The following is a 15,978-nucleotide window of genomic DNA, read 5'->3' as shown; positions in this document are numbered from 1 at the left end:
AAAATTGAAAAAAAGGGGCCGATCCTTAAGAGGTTTTAAGCTGTTTGTGTTAGTGAAACATTTTTTTGACACATTGTCAGTACATAACAATACACTGCTGTAAATGGACCCCCACCCATACACCATGTAGAAACACTGTTAACCTATAGACTCTATATAATATACAGTGGGGATACTACTATTTCAGAAGGTCTGGTCACACAAATTGGCAAAGGTCCGGGTGGATATTGTAATTTATTGGCGTAGTAACAAACCTCCGAATCACGACCCATGGAACCCAAACTTTTCAAATAATTTCACACCCCTCGTTGGTCTAGAGAACATTTAGCAGTTGTAAAGCTTATTTCCTGCAATTCTACAGAATTTGCCATGGGACGGAGTTAAAATTCTGCAGTTTAAAGCTAATTTCCTGCAATTCTACACATTTTGCCATATCTTATGTGTGTTCATATGATACCTGAGTGACTCAACAAAATCAATGGGGACTCCCTGGGGTTCAATGCCCCTGGGCACGTGATCTGGCCATGATAAATACAAGATGTAGATAGCTGGTTAGCTGAACTAACCTGCTAGCTAACATGGGCTAGCTGATCAACTGGACATTTCTGACAGGTTATAAATAGCTTTCTAATGTCTGTCAGTGAATGACATTCCAAGAGGATGACTGCCCATTCACTACCACATTTCAAAAGCCTGACTGAGTCCCCCCCCCCCCCAAAAAAAAAATAATTAGCCATCTGCCTTTTGAGTATGGCTGATATACATCCTTTTAATAGTTTGGGAGATAAAAGATACCATCTGGTAATTCCATCAATACCGAAGTAGTCGATATATGGCCTGAAAGATGCCCTAAATCATTGTATCGATCATTGATCTGTTTCTTAAGGCCCATGAGGCTCTGTCTGAAATCTGAGATTGACTCTGCAGTTTGGGCTTTTAGGGCACCAGTAAAGACAGTGGAATGAGACCCTCCACCTCCACCACTTTCACAGATAGACAAGACACTTTCTGTAGGCAAGCCAATAATTGACTATATTTCACTGCATAGAGCCCCTAAAAGATTATGAAATCCGTACAGTCGATAAGTAGAGAACAAAATCAAAATAACAAAGATTGTGCTTCTTTATCAGTGGTAAGCATTTGTTCGTTTGTCCGTGAAGCTTTGAATCGGGTTAGTTTGAGCCTGACTAGTCAAGTGTGGTCTTTTATCCCTTTATAGGCCTACCTACACAGCTTAAGCATCAAAACCTCCTTTGTTCTTCTTTCCATTCGTGTGGTTCGCCCACTGGTTACCTCGGTCTCCTCCACAAAACCCTCACATCAGCACCCAAAACTGCTCTCACATAACTAGCATGCAAATTGTTTTTCATTATATGATTCTCTAGGTGTTTAAATCTGATCACATATTGCGTGGATATAACTAGAATTCCAATATGCAGCAGCACAGCAATATAATAAGAATATGTAACACCTTTTGTTGTCATATGGGTCTGGTTACTCGTTATGGGATATAAGTCAGGACTTATCCACTTTTTTGGCATTAAATTCTTCTAGTAGCTTCGTACTGTAGGATACATGCTTTGCCAATCTGTGGTGTAGCTAATGGTGAGACTGGAGAACCTGCTGGCTTGTACGCATTGAGCCTCTTCTGTTTGAAGACTTCACGCAGTGCCCTGGAATGGAACCAAACCACACAGTCACTCCTCTCCACACGCACATACACACACAACCAGCATCCTGACGAGTGTCACTGCCATGTGAAGATTAAACTGTGCCTCCTGAAACAGCGAGGGGTGAGTCTTATGTTCCCTGTTTCAGTGCCCGTGAACAAAATTACAGGCCAATGTATTTTTAGTTATTAGATGTTTGTGTGTGTGAAATCTGTTAGAGAGTGAGACCCTCCATGGCCCGACTGGGATGAGGCATACCTTGGAACAGTGTGCTGTGGGGCACTGACACCTCATGTCACCTGACACTACCGCTTTCCAGGCCAAGACCGTGGAGCCCCTGCCACTCGGTAATTGAATGACACTAATAGGTGCCCAGACACAAATAGGAACACCCATGCATGCGTGTGCCACTCTCTGAAAACAAGCCCCACTTATAATTATGTATACTAGGGGCTCTAGTTTCAGCTGCTGTTAAGGCGGCGCTAGTGTCAAACACTAGTTTGCAATTTTGTCATGTAAACACTGGCACACTGGCATTTTCGAGCTCTAACACCAGGGTTGGTAAGTTGTATTAGCTTGCTTGCGCTGAGGTGGGAGGGTGGAAATATTTAAAGCGTGTCATTAAAAACATGCACCAATGTGTCAATTTCAAGCAGCCCTACTGGTGATATTTAAGACTTACCAAAAGCGGGTTTTAGCGGAAATGTTTAGGAACATCAAGTTATTGCGATAGACTGCTTATCGTTTTTCCTTGGTGTTGAATCCGCTTGTAGTCTAGGCTATATTTCCCTGTTCATTTGTTTGTCTTTCATGTGGCAAAGTCACAAACAGATCATATCAATGGCGATGGTAAACTAATCTTATTATAACGTTTGGGCAAAGTCCAATTGTCAATGGCGCAAACACACAGTGAATTTTCGAAATGTGAATGCAATGTGTGCAGATTATTATTTCCATGTTGAAGCCAATGTTTGTTGTAACTAGGCCTATTGTAGGGTTACTGTATACTCTTCAATAAACCTTCAATGGATAGGACAAACATCCATGCCTACTGCCGAAGATGTGATTTATAATATCATGCTTCTGACCCCATCCTTTTTAGAAATATTGTTGTTTTTAAAAAACAGATGGATTGTTTGTTTAATTTGATTAAAAAACACATTTTATTAGAAAGATTCACCATCCATTGGTTTATGTTCAGAATGTACAGTTCCTTCCGAAAGTATTCATACACCTTCACTTTTTCCACATTTTGTTACATTACAGCTGTATTCAAAAATGTATTACATTATTGGTTTTTCTCATCAATCCACACGCAATACCCCTTAATTGTCACGCCCTGACCTCAGAGAACCTTTTATTTCTCTATTTTGGTTAGGCCAGGGTGTGTGGGTAGTCTAGTTTTTTATTTTCTGTGTTGGCCTGGTATGGTTCCCAATCAGAGGCAGCTGTCTATCATTGTCTCTGATTGGGGCTCATATTTAGGGAGTCTTTTCCCACCTGCTGTTTGTGCGATCTTGATTTTGTATTGTTGCTTTTTAGCCCTACAAAACTGTGCGTTTCATTTGTTACTCTTTCTTGTTTTGTGCCGGTCGTCATAAATAAAAAATGATCTTGGTCCGACCATCCTTCTAACAAAGAATTTTACAATAATGACAATAATAAGTGAAAACAGTTTAGAAATGTTTGCAAATTTATTAACAACAAAAACAGAAATACCTTATTTACTTTACATAAGTATTCAGACCTTTTGCTATGAGACTCGAAATTAAGCTCAGGTGCGTGCATCCTGTTTAAAATTGAGCATCCTTGAGATGTTTCTACAACTTGATTGAAGTCCACCTGTGGTAAATTCAATTGATTGATTGATATTTGCAGCATTGAAGGTCCCCAAAAACACAGTAGCCTCCATCATTCTTAAATGGAAGAAGTTTGGAACCACCAATACTTTTCCTAGAGCTGGCCGCCCAGTCAAACTGAACAATCCGGGGAGAAGGGCCTTGGTCAGCGAGGTGACCAAGAACCCGATGGTCACTCTGATAGAGCTCCAGAGGTCCTCTGTGGAGATGGGAGAACCTTCCAGAAGGACAACCATCTTTCTAGCACTCCACCAATTAGGCGTTTGTGATAGAGTGGCCAGATAGAAGCCACTCGTCAGTAAAAGGACAAATGAATGCCTGCTTAAAGTTTGCCAAAAGGCACCTAAAGACTCTCAGACCCTGAGAAACAAGATTCTCTGGTCTGATGAAACCAAGATTGAACTCTTTGGCCTGAATGCCAAGCGTCACGCCTGGAGGAAACTTGACACAATCCCTATGGTCAAGCATGGTGGTGGCAGCATCATGCTGTGGGGATGATGTTCAGCGGCAGGTACAGGGAGACTAGTCAGGATCGAGGCAAAGATTAACGGAGCAAACTACAGAGAGATCCTTCAAGAAAACCTGCTCCAGAGCACTCAGGACCTTAGACTGGCTGTTGGAAGGTTCACCACATCAGAAAAGAGATTACTCACCGTGGACTCGAGGAAACCTTTTCCTCTAATGAGTCTGACGAGAAGGATATCCTGCTTTCAATGGAACAGGCCCAGATCCACGCCATTTTGCGTGAAGACACCGAAAAAGGGTACGCAGATCAGGGATCCTTCTGAGAAAAAAAATAATAGACCACCTTTACTCCACACACAGAGATGCATACAAAGCTCTCCCCCGCCTTCCATTTGGCAAATCTGACCACAATTCTATCCTCCTGATTCCTGCTTACAAGCAAAAACTAAAGCAGGAAGTACCAGTGACTCGCTCAATACGGAAGTGGTCAAATGACGCAGATGCTACACTACAGGACTGTTTTGCTAGCACAGATTGGAATATGTTCCGGGATTCATCCAATGGCATTGAGGAATACACCACCTCAGTCATCGGCTTCATCAACAAGTGCATCGGTAACGTCGTCCCCACAGTGACTGTACGTACATATCCCAACCAGAAGCCATGGATTACAAGCAACATCCGCATCGAGCTAAAGGCTAGAGCTGCCACTTTCCTTTCATGGAGCGGAAGACTAATCCGGACGCTTAAAAGAAATCTCGCTATGCCCTCAGACAAATCATCAAACAAGCAAAGCGTCATTACAGGATTATGATTGAATCCTACTACACTGGCTCTGACGCTCGTAGGATGTGGAATGGTTTGAAAACTATTACGGACTACAAAGGGAAACCCAGACGTTAGCTGCCCAGTGACATGAGCCTACCAGACGAGCTGAATGCATTTTATGCTCATTTCGAAGCAAGAAAAACTGAATCATGCATGAGAGCACCAGCTGTTCTGGGTGACTGCGTGATAACGCTCTCGGTTAAACCTTAAAACAGGTCAATATTTACAAAGCCGATGGGACAGACGGATTACCAGGACGTGTACTCAAAGCATGCAGGGACCAACTGTCAAGTGACTTCACTGACATTTTCAACCTCTCCCTGCCTGACTGAGTCTGTAATACCTACATGTTTCAAGCAGACCACCATAGTCCCTGTGCCCAAGGAAGCGAAGGTAACCTTCCTAAATGATTACCACCTGTAGCCATGAAGTAATTTGAAAGGCTGGTCATGGCTCATATCAACAGCATCCTCCCGGACACCTTAGACCCACTTCAATCTGACCGTAAGGCCCTACAGAGGGTAGTGCGAATGGCCCAGTACATCACTGGGGCCAATATTCCTGCCATCCAGACCCCCCCCCCCCCTCTTGTACACTCCTGCTACTCCCTGTTTGTTACCTATGCATAGTCACTTTGCTCCCCACCTACATGTACAGATTACCTCAACTAGTCTGTACTCCTGCACACGGACTCGGTACCGGTTCCCCCTCTATATAGCCTCGTTATTGTTATTCTTATTGTGTTTTTTATTTTAGCCTTCTTGGTAAATATTTTCTTCTTGAACTGCACTGTTGGTGAAGGGCTTGTAAGTAAGCATTTTGCGGTAAAGTCTACACTTGATATTCGGCGCATGTGGCAAATAAAATTTGATTTGGATACTTATGTAAATTATTTTTTCAGGTTTGTATTGTTTGTTTAAAAAAACGTTTTTGCTTTGTCTTTATGGGGTATTGTGTATAGATTGATGAGGGGAAAAAAACGATTTCATCTATTTAGAATAAGGCTGTAACGTAACAAAATGTGGAAAAAGTCAAGGGTCAAGGCACTATATATGGCTCGAATGCAATGCAATTTCATCTGCTATTTCCAGAGAAGTGCAAATATGATCTGTAAAATGGTTCCATGATGTTTATAAGACATTACATTTGGGAGCAGTCTAACTGTGAGTGGACATTCACCCTCTCTCTTTATTTTGGATCTTTGTCGAGCTCCTGTGAACATTTTTGATGTGCGTAAAACCCTCCATAGTCTAAGTTGCCCTGTCTGTATTATACGCCCATGGGGAGCAATTATGGTGCCTGGAACTGTATTTAGACAGCCTATTTAAAATAAGTTGTTTCATTTTCATTAGAATTGTATTAGTTATACAATGTCTTTTTAGGCCTTTAGCCTAGTGAATTTAATCTTGCTTATTGACTATGTTTGTCATGTATATGTCCCAATTGCAATTTACAGTAGTCCTAGACCCTTTATCAGTGTGAATGCTGTAGCCTATGTTTAACAATGTATTCCATATTGAAGCAATACAATTCAAACAATGTGTACTTCAACATACAATTTAGCAAGTATGAGGCAGGCTATTTAACAAACTAAGCTATAACGGAATAACATTCGAATTGGAGTTGATGACAATGCAATACATAGAAGATCATAAACACACAACTTGAAGCAACCACATATTTAGCCATGGAGCACGTTCTGATTGGCCAGTGAGGGGCCAAGCCTTGACACACCCACAACTTGTTTATTCATCAAAACCCAGCCCTTTCGCACCACCGCCAGCTACTGCACCTATATTCCGATTGTGAAAATAGCTCAAATATTTTATGACATACCCCTGAACCTATAATTCTATTTTTGAATTAAACTAGGGCTCTAAATGTGTATTCTACTTAAAGGGCAAAACACCAAAGAGAGGACAACTAACATCATTCCTTTTATGACCATGAAAACCGCAAAGATGGCACATGCCATCGTGACTGTACTTTGTGAGGGCCCTTTGGATTAATATTCAGTGAAATACTTATGCTCGCAGGGTGTCAAAATGGATCATGTGCGTCATGTTTTGAAATCAATCTACACCATTACCGTGTGTACAGTACATCTCATTACATAAAACCTACCAGACCTACCGTACCATTTCTGACATACACTACACTACACTATTTGACTCGGACACACTAGGACAGGTGGGTGATGGTCGTGACAGCTGGGGATTCAAACACAGCCTGGTGTATGCAGCACGTTTGACAGATTGATCTACACAATAAGACAGATATAGATGTACACAGTAATAGACAGTGTGGTGTGGTGCTTAGTACTTAGAGATGGACCTTTTGGAATAAACAACGCTCCATCCATGTTGTGTAATTAATCACTCAATCTTCTTATCGTGGGTTTGTAGTCCAGCAGCGGGGTCAGATTGACTGAGGTTTTTACACACTGCCATGTGTCATAAATAGCACCAAATCCTAGTTTAAATCTGTAGCGTTGCCCATTAGTATTAACTAACATCCTGCTATCTCCCCTTTTTACAGGTCACACGATAGTGCGGCCTGTCCTGGATCTGAAGACTTGGCATCAGTCATCTCTTCCTTGACAGAAACCACAGGGACTTCTTGGATGTGAAGACTATGTATTGAAGGATTGTGGGATGGAACCAGGGACCAATAAGGGAAAAAAAAGGAAACACTGAAATTCCACTGTATGGATGCAGAGCAGAGACTTGACTTGGAGATCCCATAGAACCACCTATCCAGACTACTGATTAGATCCCATAGAACCACCTATCCAGACTAATGGACTACTGATTAGATCTCATAGAACCACCTATCCAGACACTGGACTACTGATTAGAACCACCTATCCAGACTACTGGACTACTGATTAGATCCCATAGAACCACCTATCCAGACTACTGGACTGCTGATTAGATCCCATAGAACCACCTATCCAGACTACTGGACTACTGATCAGATCCCATAGAACCACCTATCCAGACAACTGGACTGCTGATTAGATCCCATAGAACCACCTTATCCAGACTACTGGACTACTGATTAGATCCAATTCCTAGCCATTATTGTTTATGTTTTTTCCTCCAATGAACTGCTACAGTAGGAGATCCAAACCTGCAAGGTATTTATTCAGTAAAAACAAAAACTGTGGATTATGCAAGCAAGATAAACCTTAATGCGAAACATGTGACGTGACATTTTCAAATATTTTTCCTCTTTTTGCCACAGAGAAGCTCAATGACTCCAAAACCAAGTGTTTGTGTTCGAGATTTAGATCATAAGCATATCCATTTATTTTTAACCGTATGAAGCAGACATCTCTTCTTTTTAAGGTTTTTGATTTTTTTTAAAGCATTAAGTGTTTGGTTTTAGTAATTCTGTTGGACTGTCAGGTCTGCTTTTGAAGACTTGAGACATCAAAGAAGATGCCAGAGTGAAAAATAGTACTAACTACTATGTTGCAGTGCTTGAATTAAAGGCACCATGGTTTCAACAAACCAATTAAAATGACATTAAGCTGAACTCCAACTGTTTTAATATCTGTTTTTAATAGCCTGGTGACCAACATTGAGTAAAAGTGTCAGTATTATCTCAATAAACCTATGTCAAAAGGATGTCACTGAATCGAGAAAGGGTTTGGTTTTGTATCATAGTTTCAAATGTCTCTACAACTAAATACATTTTACGAAATCGCCAACGTCACCATTACAAGACAACCAAATAACGTACAGACAAAATAACAACCAAAATGAATTCAACACCGAATTGTGGCATGCAACTGCCACATTACAGGCACTTGTTTGAGCTATATCAGCACGGTACTGTATGTCAAACTTAATGTGAGGCGGGATAACAACAACACTAAATGAGGTTTGATGATGCATTTTGAAAACAAAGGTCAGAATGGAAAACCATGAACTGCTTGGAAAGGAAAGACATCAGTGAAACTCAATCTTACTGCACTGACGTCATAGCACCTCTCCCACTGCTGAAGCTCAAATCCTTTCATTCTTTGGGAAACCATGAACTGCCACAGAGGTCAGCATTATGCATTCATTCCCTTAGATTACATGATTTATATTCAGACGGTGTAACCAAAAAAAATCCTGTTTACATCGGTGTCACAGTCCCTCACAGCCTCTGTGGGACATGTCTTGTGTAAGGCAAGGGTAATGCTATTAGCATAATAGAATTTTCCAAGGATCCACACTGGAACTAATTTACAATTAGTCAGTCCTGCAAATAGTGGAATAATTGAAGGGGAAAAGCACTCAGAATTAATTTAGAGTTGTGTTCATCAAAGAGCTCCAATCTCAACAATGCCAAATCCAGAGATGGATCCAAATCATAATTTTCTGTTGATATGCTGTACCATCAACCCAGTATTTTTGATTTCTATACCCAACAAGTAATTAATGGACAGGATTAGACTATAAATGGCACTCTGCCCCACCCCCTCCCCTTTTTATGATGAAATGTGCATGGCAATTCAAAGTAATAATTAAACATATTTTTGTTGTTGTTGTGGTTGATATTTTGCTGTAAAATAGTGAACAAAAAACCTGGTCCTGCTGCTTGAGCGACCCACAATGCAGTAGTACTAGTACACCTTTATTGTCATAAAGGGCAACCAACTAAAATGGTCATTTTTAGTCCCCATTACCCTGCCTTCTTCCAAAGTTGATAAACAAAAGCCCGTTTGCACACAGCTGCTTTAGCATTCTGAGCGATTTCCTGTTGGGATTTCTCACAGGCGTCTTCCTAAAATTCGTAGTGCATATCATTAAAAACTTTAAGAAAATAAACCGGCTATGCAATTCAGGACGCACAGTCTTGAGCAGGGGTAAGAACCAAGTGGGGCAGGATTTGGCATCCTCAGCCTCCGTCCTGCCTGCTGTACCATCTGACTGTTTTGTGTTACAGCCATACGCTGTGGGGGGCAAGGGTGAATAGCACATTAGTCCATTTCCACACCGATATATACTGCCATTATCATTTCTGATATCCTTATCAACATGCAGCTCCATTCCCCTCCCTGTGTAAACCAAACACAGGTTAGAGACAAGCAGGCATCTCACAGGAAGAACAGATATATACGGAGGACACGAGTGGAGCTGTGCTGATTATTCTCCTATGGTCTACCTAACGCCAGAAAACCCTGTAATGTCAGGATATGTAACCTTATAATTTGGGGTTCTGCTTCTGCTGTAATGGTAAGGATAATTGAGACATGAATATCATATACAGTATCTGTTATTCACAGATGGTTCCCGGGCATGCATTGGTGCCCGTATTTATGGAAATGAATATATGTATGTGTTTATCAACGTCATTAGAGATGCCGTGTTGTCGGATACATCAGGGACATATTTGATGAAGTGTAAATTGACTTGTGTAACATCTTGTAGGTGTGGGAGTGGTGGGGTGGTGCATTTAGAGATTACTACTCAGTAAAGGTTCAGTGGTGAGGAATACCATCCTTAGAGAGAATAAACTTTTAAAATAGCTACACTTTAGAGTGGAAGGTAGATATCTTTTTATACTACAAAAATATAGGGCAAAACACACATCACGACAAGAGAGACACCACAACACTACACAAAGAGAGACCTAAGACAACAACATAGCATGGCAGCAACACATGAAAACACAGCATGGTAGAAACACATGACAACAACATGGTAGCGAGACAACATGACAGCAGCACAACATGGTAGCAGCACAATACATGGTAGAAACATTATTGGGCACAGACAACAGCACAAAGGGCAAGAAGGGCAATACATCACACGAAGCAGCCACAATTGTTAGTAAGAGTGTCCATGATTGAGTCTTTGAACGAAGAGATTGAGATGTTTTTTTGCAGCTCGTTCCAGTCGCTAGCTGCAGCGAGCTGAAAAGAGGAGCGACCCAAGGATGTGTGTGCTTTGGGGACCATTAACAGAATGTGACTGGCAGAACGGGTGTTGTATGAGGAGGATGAGGGCTGCAGTAGGTATCTCAGATAGGGGGGAATGAGGCCTCTACCATCGTCACGGCCAGACAAATGTCTGTTGCAGGCTGACACTCATTTAATCTGAATAATCCTAATTATTCACCTACATAAAAATGGCACTGGAAGTTAAATAGGTTCCTTGAGACATTTTGCAATTCACTGTTTCAGTGATTGCTTTAAATGAACAGGAATGAGTTATGTGAGCTGTTGCTTAAAGTAGCTCAAGAAAAGTAATTTAGTCCATGTGACGAGAAACATACAGTGTATTTTACCTTACTTCACGTTACCTTTTATAGTAAACCTACTGTTATTTAAGTAAACCAAAAAGCCCTTCATCACAATGCAACACAATGACAGTGGTTTCCAGAGACTCTCATCAGGCCGGTGCTTTACTCAGGGCATTTAATATTTTGTCTGTCAATTCTCTGCTGTAATTAAAATAGTATATTCAACTCAGGATGCTCCTGATAATGAACGCAATTAATTAAGTATACATTTTAGGAGAGACATGCCCCCAAATACCAGACTGCGGGGAATAGAGTGATACGGGGTGATGCGGTTAGCGATCCAGGTTGCCTCTTGTTTGGTTTAGAAATCATTAAATTACAGTAATGACTAATTTCTCATTCCAGCATGCAATACGCCAGAGACCAACAAGGATTTAATAAAGAGCTCGCAATGAATAACAAACACTGAACGCCTCAGAGAAGGGCTACGTGATTATACAGAGTAAAAAAGTGCATTAATAAAACAATACAAAAACATTCCTAAATCATTTGAGATAAAGGCGATTTGCATAATTCATTAAGATTAATCAGACGACAATCCACTGTGGCGCTCGATAGAAGAGAAGAGAACACATGAAACCGATCCCAGAGAAAGGCCCTTTTCAATCTACAAACCATGATGTGAATCTACCCATGGATAGGAGAATTAACCTTTGTGTAGTATGATGCCCCGGACGAATTAAAACAAAATCCTTCAGTGATTCACCTTTATGAGCTCTAATATTCTATTAACATATGAAAGGCTTCTTCAGACATGAATCCTCCGGGTTTTTGCATATCTGGGCAGAAAATGCTTTCAACAAAGTTTGAGAGCAAGAAATCATTTCAGGGTGTTTTGAAACCACAGCATGAATCGAAGAATGTTCTTGACATTTCGAAGAGATGCTCCAAGTTCTCAAGTAGCAAACCTTAGGACAGAAACGTGTGCCACAGAAGAAAAATTACCACACATTTGATGACAGTCTCAGATCACAATGATGCAAAAACTTCTGACGAGGGGAGTGAAGCTTTTATTCATGCCATATTCTCTATTGCGGAAGTATTTAGTGAGCTTTTACCATGAATGGATTTTCTTTAAGGGTATTTTATAAGGATGTCCAAATGGTAAAATGTGTAATATACAGGGGTTGTGGTGTGGTTCTCACTGCTTTGGGTGTTGGAACCGGTTCGCCCTCCATTTGGAAAATCTGACCATAATTCTATCCTCCTGATTCCTGCTTACAAGCAAAAATTAAAGCAGGAAGCACCAGTGACTCGATCAATAAAAAAGTGGTCAGATGTGGCAGGTACTAAGCTACAGGACTGTTTTGCTAGCACAGATATGTTCCGGGATTCCTCTGATGGCATTGAGGAGTACACCACATCAGTCATTGGCTTCATCAACAAGTGCATCGATGATGTCATCCCAACAGTTACCGTAAGTACATACCCCAACCACAAGCCATGGATTACAGACAACATCCGCACTGAGCTTAAGGCTAGAGCTGCCACTTTCAAGTAGCGAGACTCTAACCCTGGAAATCCCGCTATGCCCTCCAACAAACCATCAAACAGGCAAATTGTCAATACAGGACTAAGATCTAATCATACTACACTTTCTCTGACACTCGTCGGATGTGGCAAGGCTCGCAAACCATTAAGGACTACAAAGAGAAGCAAAGCCGAGAGCTGCCCAGTGACACAAGCCTACCAGATGAGCTAAACTACGTCTATGCTCGCTTCGAGGCAAATAACACTGAAACATGCATGAGAGCATCAGCTGTTCCAGAAGACTGTGAGATCACGCTTTCCGCAGCCGATGTGGGTAAGACCTTTAACCCTCCTGGAGTGTTCCAGTTGAATTGGACCGTTGTGAGTTTTCTCTCTGAAAAATTTAGTTTAATCTGATCATCATAAGGTTCCATGACTTTGTCCACACAGGGCATCTGAACACACAAAATACATTTTGATGATTGTCATTACATTTTTGTGTTTTATTTAATTAACATTTGTACACCTGTGGTGTTCCTAGTCAAAAATGACCGGTCATTAGAAATTAATGGGTGAGACTACAATTATTGTATAAAATTGAGTTCAGGCACATGCCCATTCATCAGATGGACACACTTCCTCTCCCAGACCACCACATGCATGTGTGTTTGAGCACACACACCACACCTCACTCCCCTTCTTGGCTTCCATGGCGACCTTTCCCCAATATATCTTCCCCCCCACGGGAACCACACCTGTTGGCATTCTCACAAACAATTGCATCATTGTTTCAATAATATGTAGAACTTTTCTCGCAGCTCTGGTATATAAAGCTTTCTTGGGGCCTTGCTCACAATTCATTCTGTGGCAGCACAATGACCAAACAATGTACTCTATGTGAGGCTCTTGATCATATCTTTGATCATAACACTGGTGAGGAGGAGAGAGTCCTTGTTAAACTTTGACACAAAGTAGTCTGTGATAAATAACACTATGTTTCATCTGAGTATTTGTTATAGTCAAAATAATCCATACAATATGCTTTTTTTTAAACTAAAAAACAAGTTGTATGAGCTCAGATCAATGAGACCTGCAGGCCATAAATAGCAAATAGAAATTCAAAACTTGTAATGTTCACAAGAACTTAAGTTGACAAAAATATCGAACACAATATTTGGTGATAATATATGTATTATTATGGATTTATAATCAGCTATATTGGGGTGGTAATTTTGGACCAGGAACAGATAATTAATTAACATGAAACGAATACAACAGGTCAACATTCACAAGGCCCCAGGGCCAGACGGATTACCAAGACGTGTACTGCGATCGTATATACGCTGACCAACTGGCAAGTGTCTTCACTGAAATGTTCAACCTCTCCCTGTCAGTCTGTAATACCAAGATGTTTTAAGCCTAACACCATAGTCCCTGTGCCCAAGAACACTAAGGTAACCTGCCTAAATAACTACTGACCCGTAGCACTCACGTCTGTAGCCATGAAGTGCTTTGAAAGGCTGGTCATGGCTCACATCAACACCATTATGACAGAAACCCTAGACCCACTCCAATTTGCATACCGCCCCAACAGATCCATAGATGATGCAATCTCTATTGCACTCCACACTGACCTTCCCACTTGGAAAAAAGGAACACCTATGTGAGAATGCTGTTCATTGACTACAGCTCAGCGTTCAACACCGTCAAAGCTCATCAATAAGCTAAGGACCCATACACCTCCCTCTGCAACTGGATCCTGGACTTCCTGATGGGCTACCCGCAGGTGGTAAGGGTAGGTAACAACACATCAACCACACTTATCCTCAACACAGGGGCCCCTCAGAGGTGGGTGCTCAGTCCCCTCCTGTACTTCCTGTTCACTCATGACTGCACAGCCAGGCACGAGTCCAACACCATCATTAAGTTTGCCGATGACACAGCAGTGGTAATAAGCAGCCTGATCACCGAAAACGACGTGGATCATAGGAAAAAGAGGACCGAGCACGCCCCCATTCTCATCGACGGGGCTGTAATGGAGCAGGTTGAGAGCTTCAAGTTCCTTGGTGTCCACATCACCAACAAACTAACATGGTCCAAGCTCAACAAGAAGGTTGTGAAGAGGGCATGACAAACCCTATTCCCCCTCAGGAGACTGAAAAGATTTGGCAAGGGTCCTCAGATTCTCAAAAGGTTCTACAGCTGTACAATCGAGAGCATCACTGCCTGATATGGCAACTGCTCGGCCTCCGACTGCCAGGCACTACAGAGGGTAGTGCGTACTGCCCAGTACATCACTGGGGCCAAGCTTCGTACCATCCAGAACCTCTACACCAGGCAGTGTCAGAGGAAGGCCCTACAAGTTGTCAAAGACTCCTGCCACCCTAGTCATAAACTGCTCTCTCTGCTACCACAAGTCAGTAAGAACAAATTCTTATTTTACAAAGACGGACTACCCCAGCCAAACCCTCCCCTAACCCGGACAACACTGGGCCAATTGTACGCTAACCTATGTGACTCCCAGTCACAGCCCGTTGTGATACAGCTCGGGATCAAACCATGGTCTGTGTTGACACCTCTAGCACTGAGGTGCAGTGCTTTAGACCACTGCGCCACTCGGGAGCCCATTAATTAATGATATATTCCCATTGATTCTTGAAGAATATAAATTATAAATGCTTAGTTCAACTGTCAAACCCCATCAGAACCCAAGAAATAAACTTGTAATACTACAATGTTTTTAAACATCGTAAAAGTACACACTGTATAGCTGTATAACATGTTTAAAGCTATACTTTTGGAATGGTCAGGCCTTGCATCCATCCCTCAGCTTTTCTCTAGGCCCATTCCCCCTGGTAGCTAAGTACAGCACTTGCACTTTAAGAGACGCATGAACAAGAAACAAAATCTACAGCTCACATAAACACCATCTGGTGAGTTTGTTGAGGCTGCACCTTGACAGGATGAATTTGTCTGAAAAACAGTCAGATACATAGAACACAATTTTATTTCCCCACCTCGTAATGAATGCAGACAATGTGTAATGAAAAACCATTGGATCTTGAAAACATTTGAGATCAACTGTAAAGGTTTGCCTGTGAAAAAAATGTTCACTTCATGTTGATCTAATTGTTTGGTCTCTCTCTCCGTTCTCAATATCTCATGATATCTTTCCTATATCATCCAAATTGGACGTTTTCCCTAATTCACTTACTTTAGGTGGCAGGCTGATGTTATTCTGACAGGTTGTTTTTTGTTCTCGTCAGCCATAAGCAGTTTAGTTTGAAGTGAGGCAGCTTCTCTTCTCTATCTGCTGTGACCTGCGGCACAATGGGATTATCATGCTTGGGGCCAAGCCATAGTGGCTGTAATTTTAATACCAAAGT

General features: G+C 41.6%; 1 protein-coding gene and 1 long non-coding RNA gene across 3 annotated transcripts in view; one reads left to right on the top strand and one right to left on the bottom strand.

The window, feature by feature from the left end:
* The window catches only part of LOC110527764 (chemokine-like protein TAFA-2), a 182,642-nt gene extending 174,190 nt beyond the window's left edge, over positions 1-8,452 (top strand). For both annotated transcript variants that reach the window (XM_021609264.3, XM_021609265.3), the window contains exon 5: positions 7,361-8,452. In XM_021609264.3, the coding sequence (XP_021464939.1) occupies positions 7,361-7,372 (12 nt within the window). In that variant the 3' untranslated portion in view covers positions 7,373-8,452. The remainder of the gene's footprint in view (positions 1-7,360) is intronic.
* The window catches only part of LOC149982525 (uncharacterized), a 419,448-nt gene that overhangs the window by 119,472 nt on the left and 283,998 nt on the right, over positions 1-15,978 (bottom strand). The gene's annotated exons all lie outside the window — the stretch shown is intronic.

The sequence above is a fragment of the Oncorhynchus mykiss genome, chromosome 7 (assembly GCF_057628025.1).
Source record: "Oncorhynchus mykiss isolate SJ-2025 chromosome 7, ASM5762802v1, whole genome shotgun sequence".
In the NCBI taxonomy this organism is placed as follows: domain Eukaryota; kingdom Metazoa; phylum Chordata; class Actinopteri; order Salmoniformes; family Salmonidae; genus Oncorhynchus; species Oncorhynchus mykiss.
Note: the sequence above shows the minus strand (reverse complement) of the source record. Positions and strands in the feature narration are given on the sequence as shown.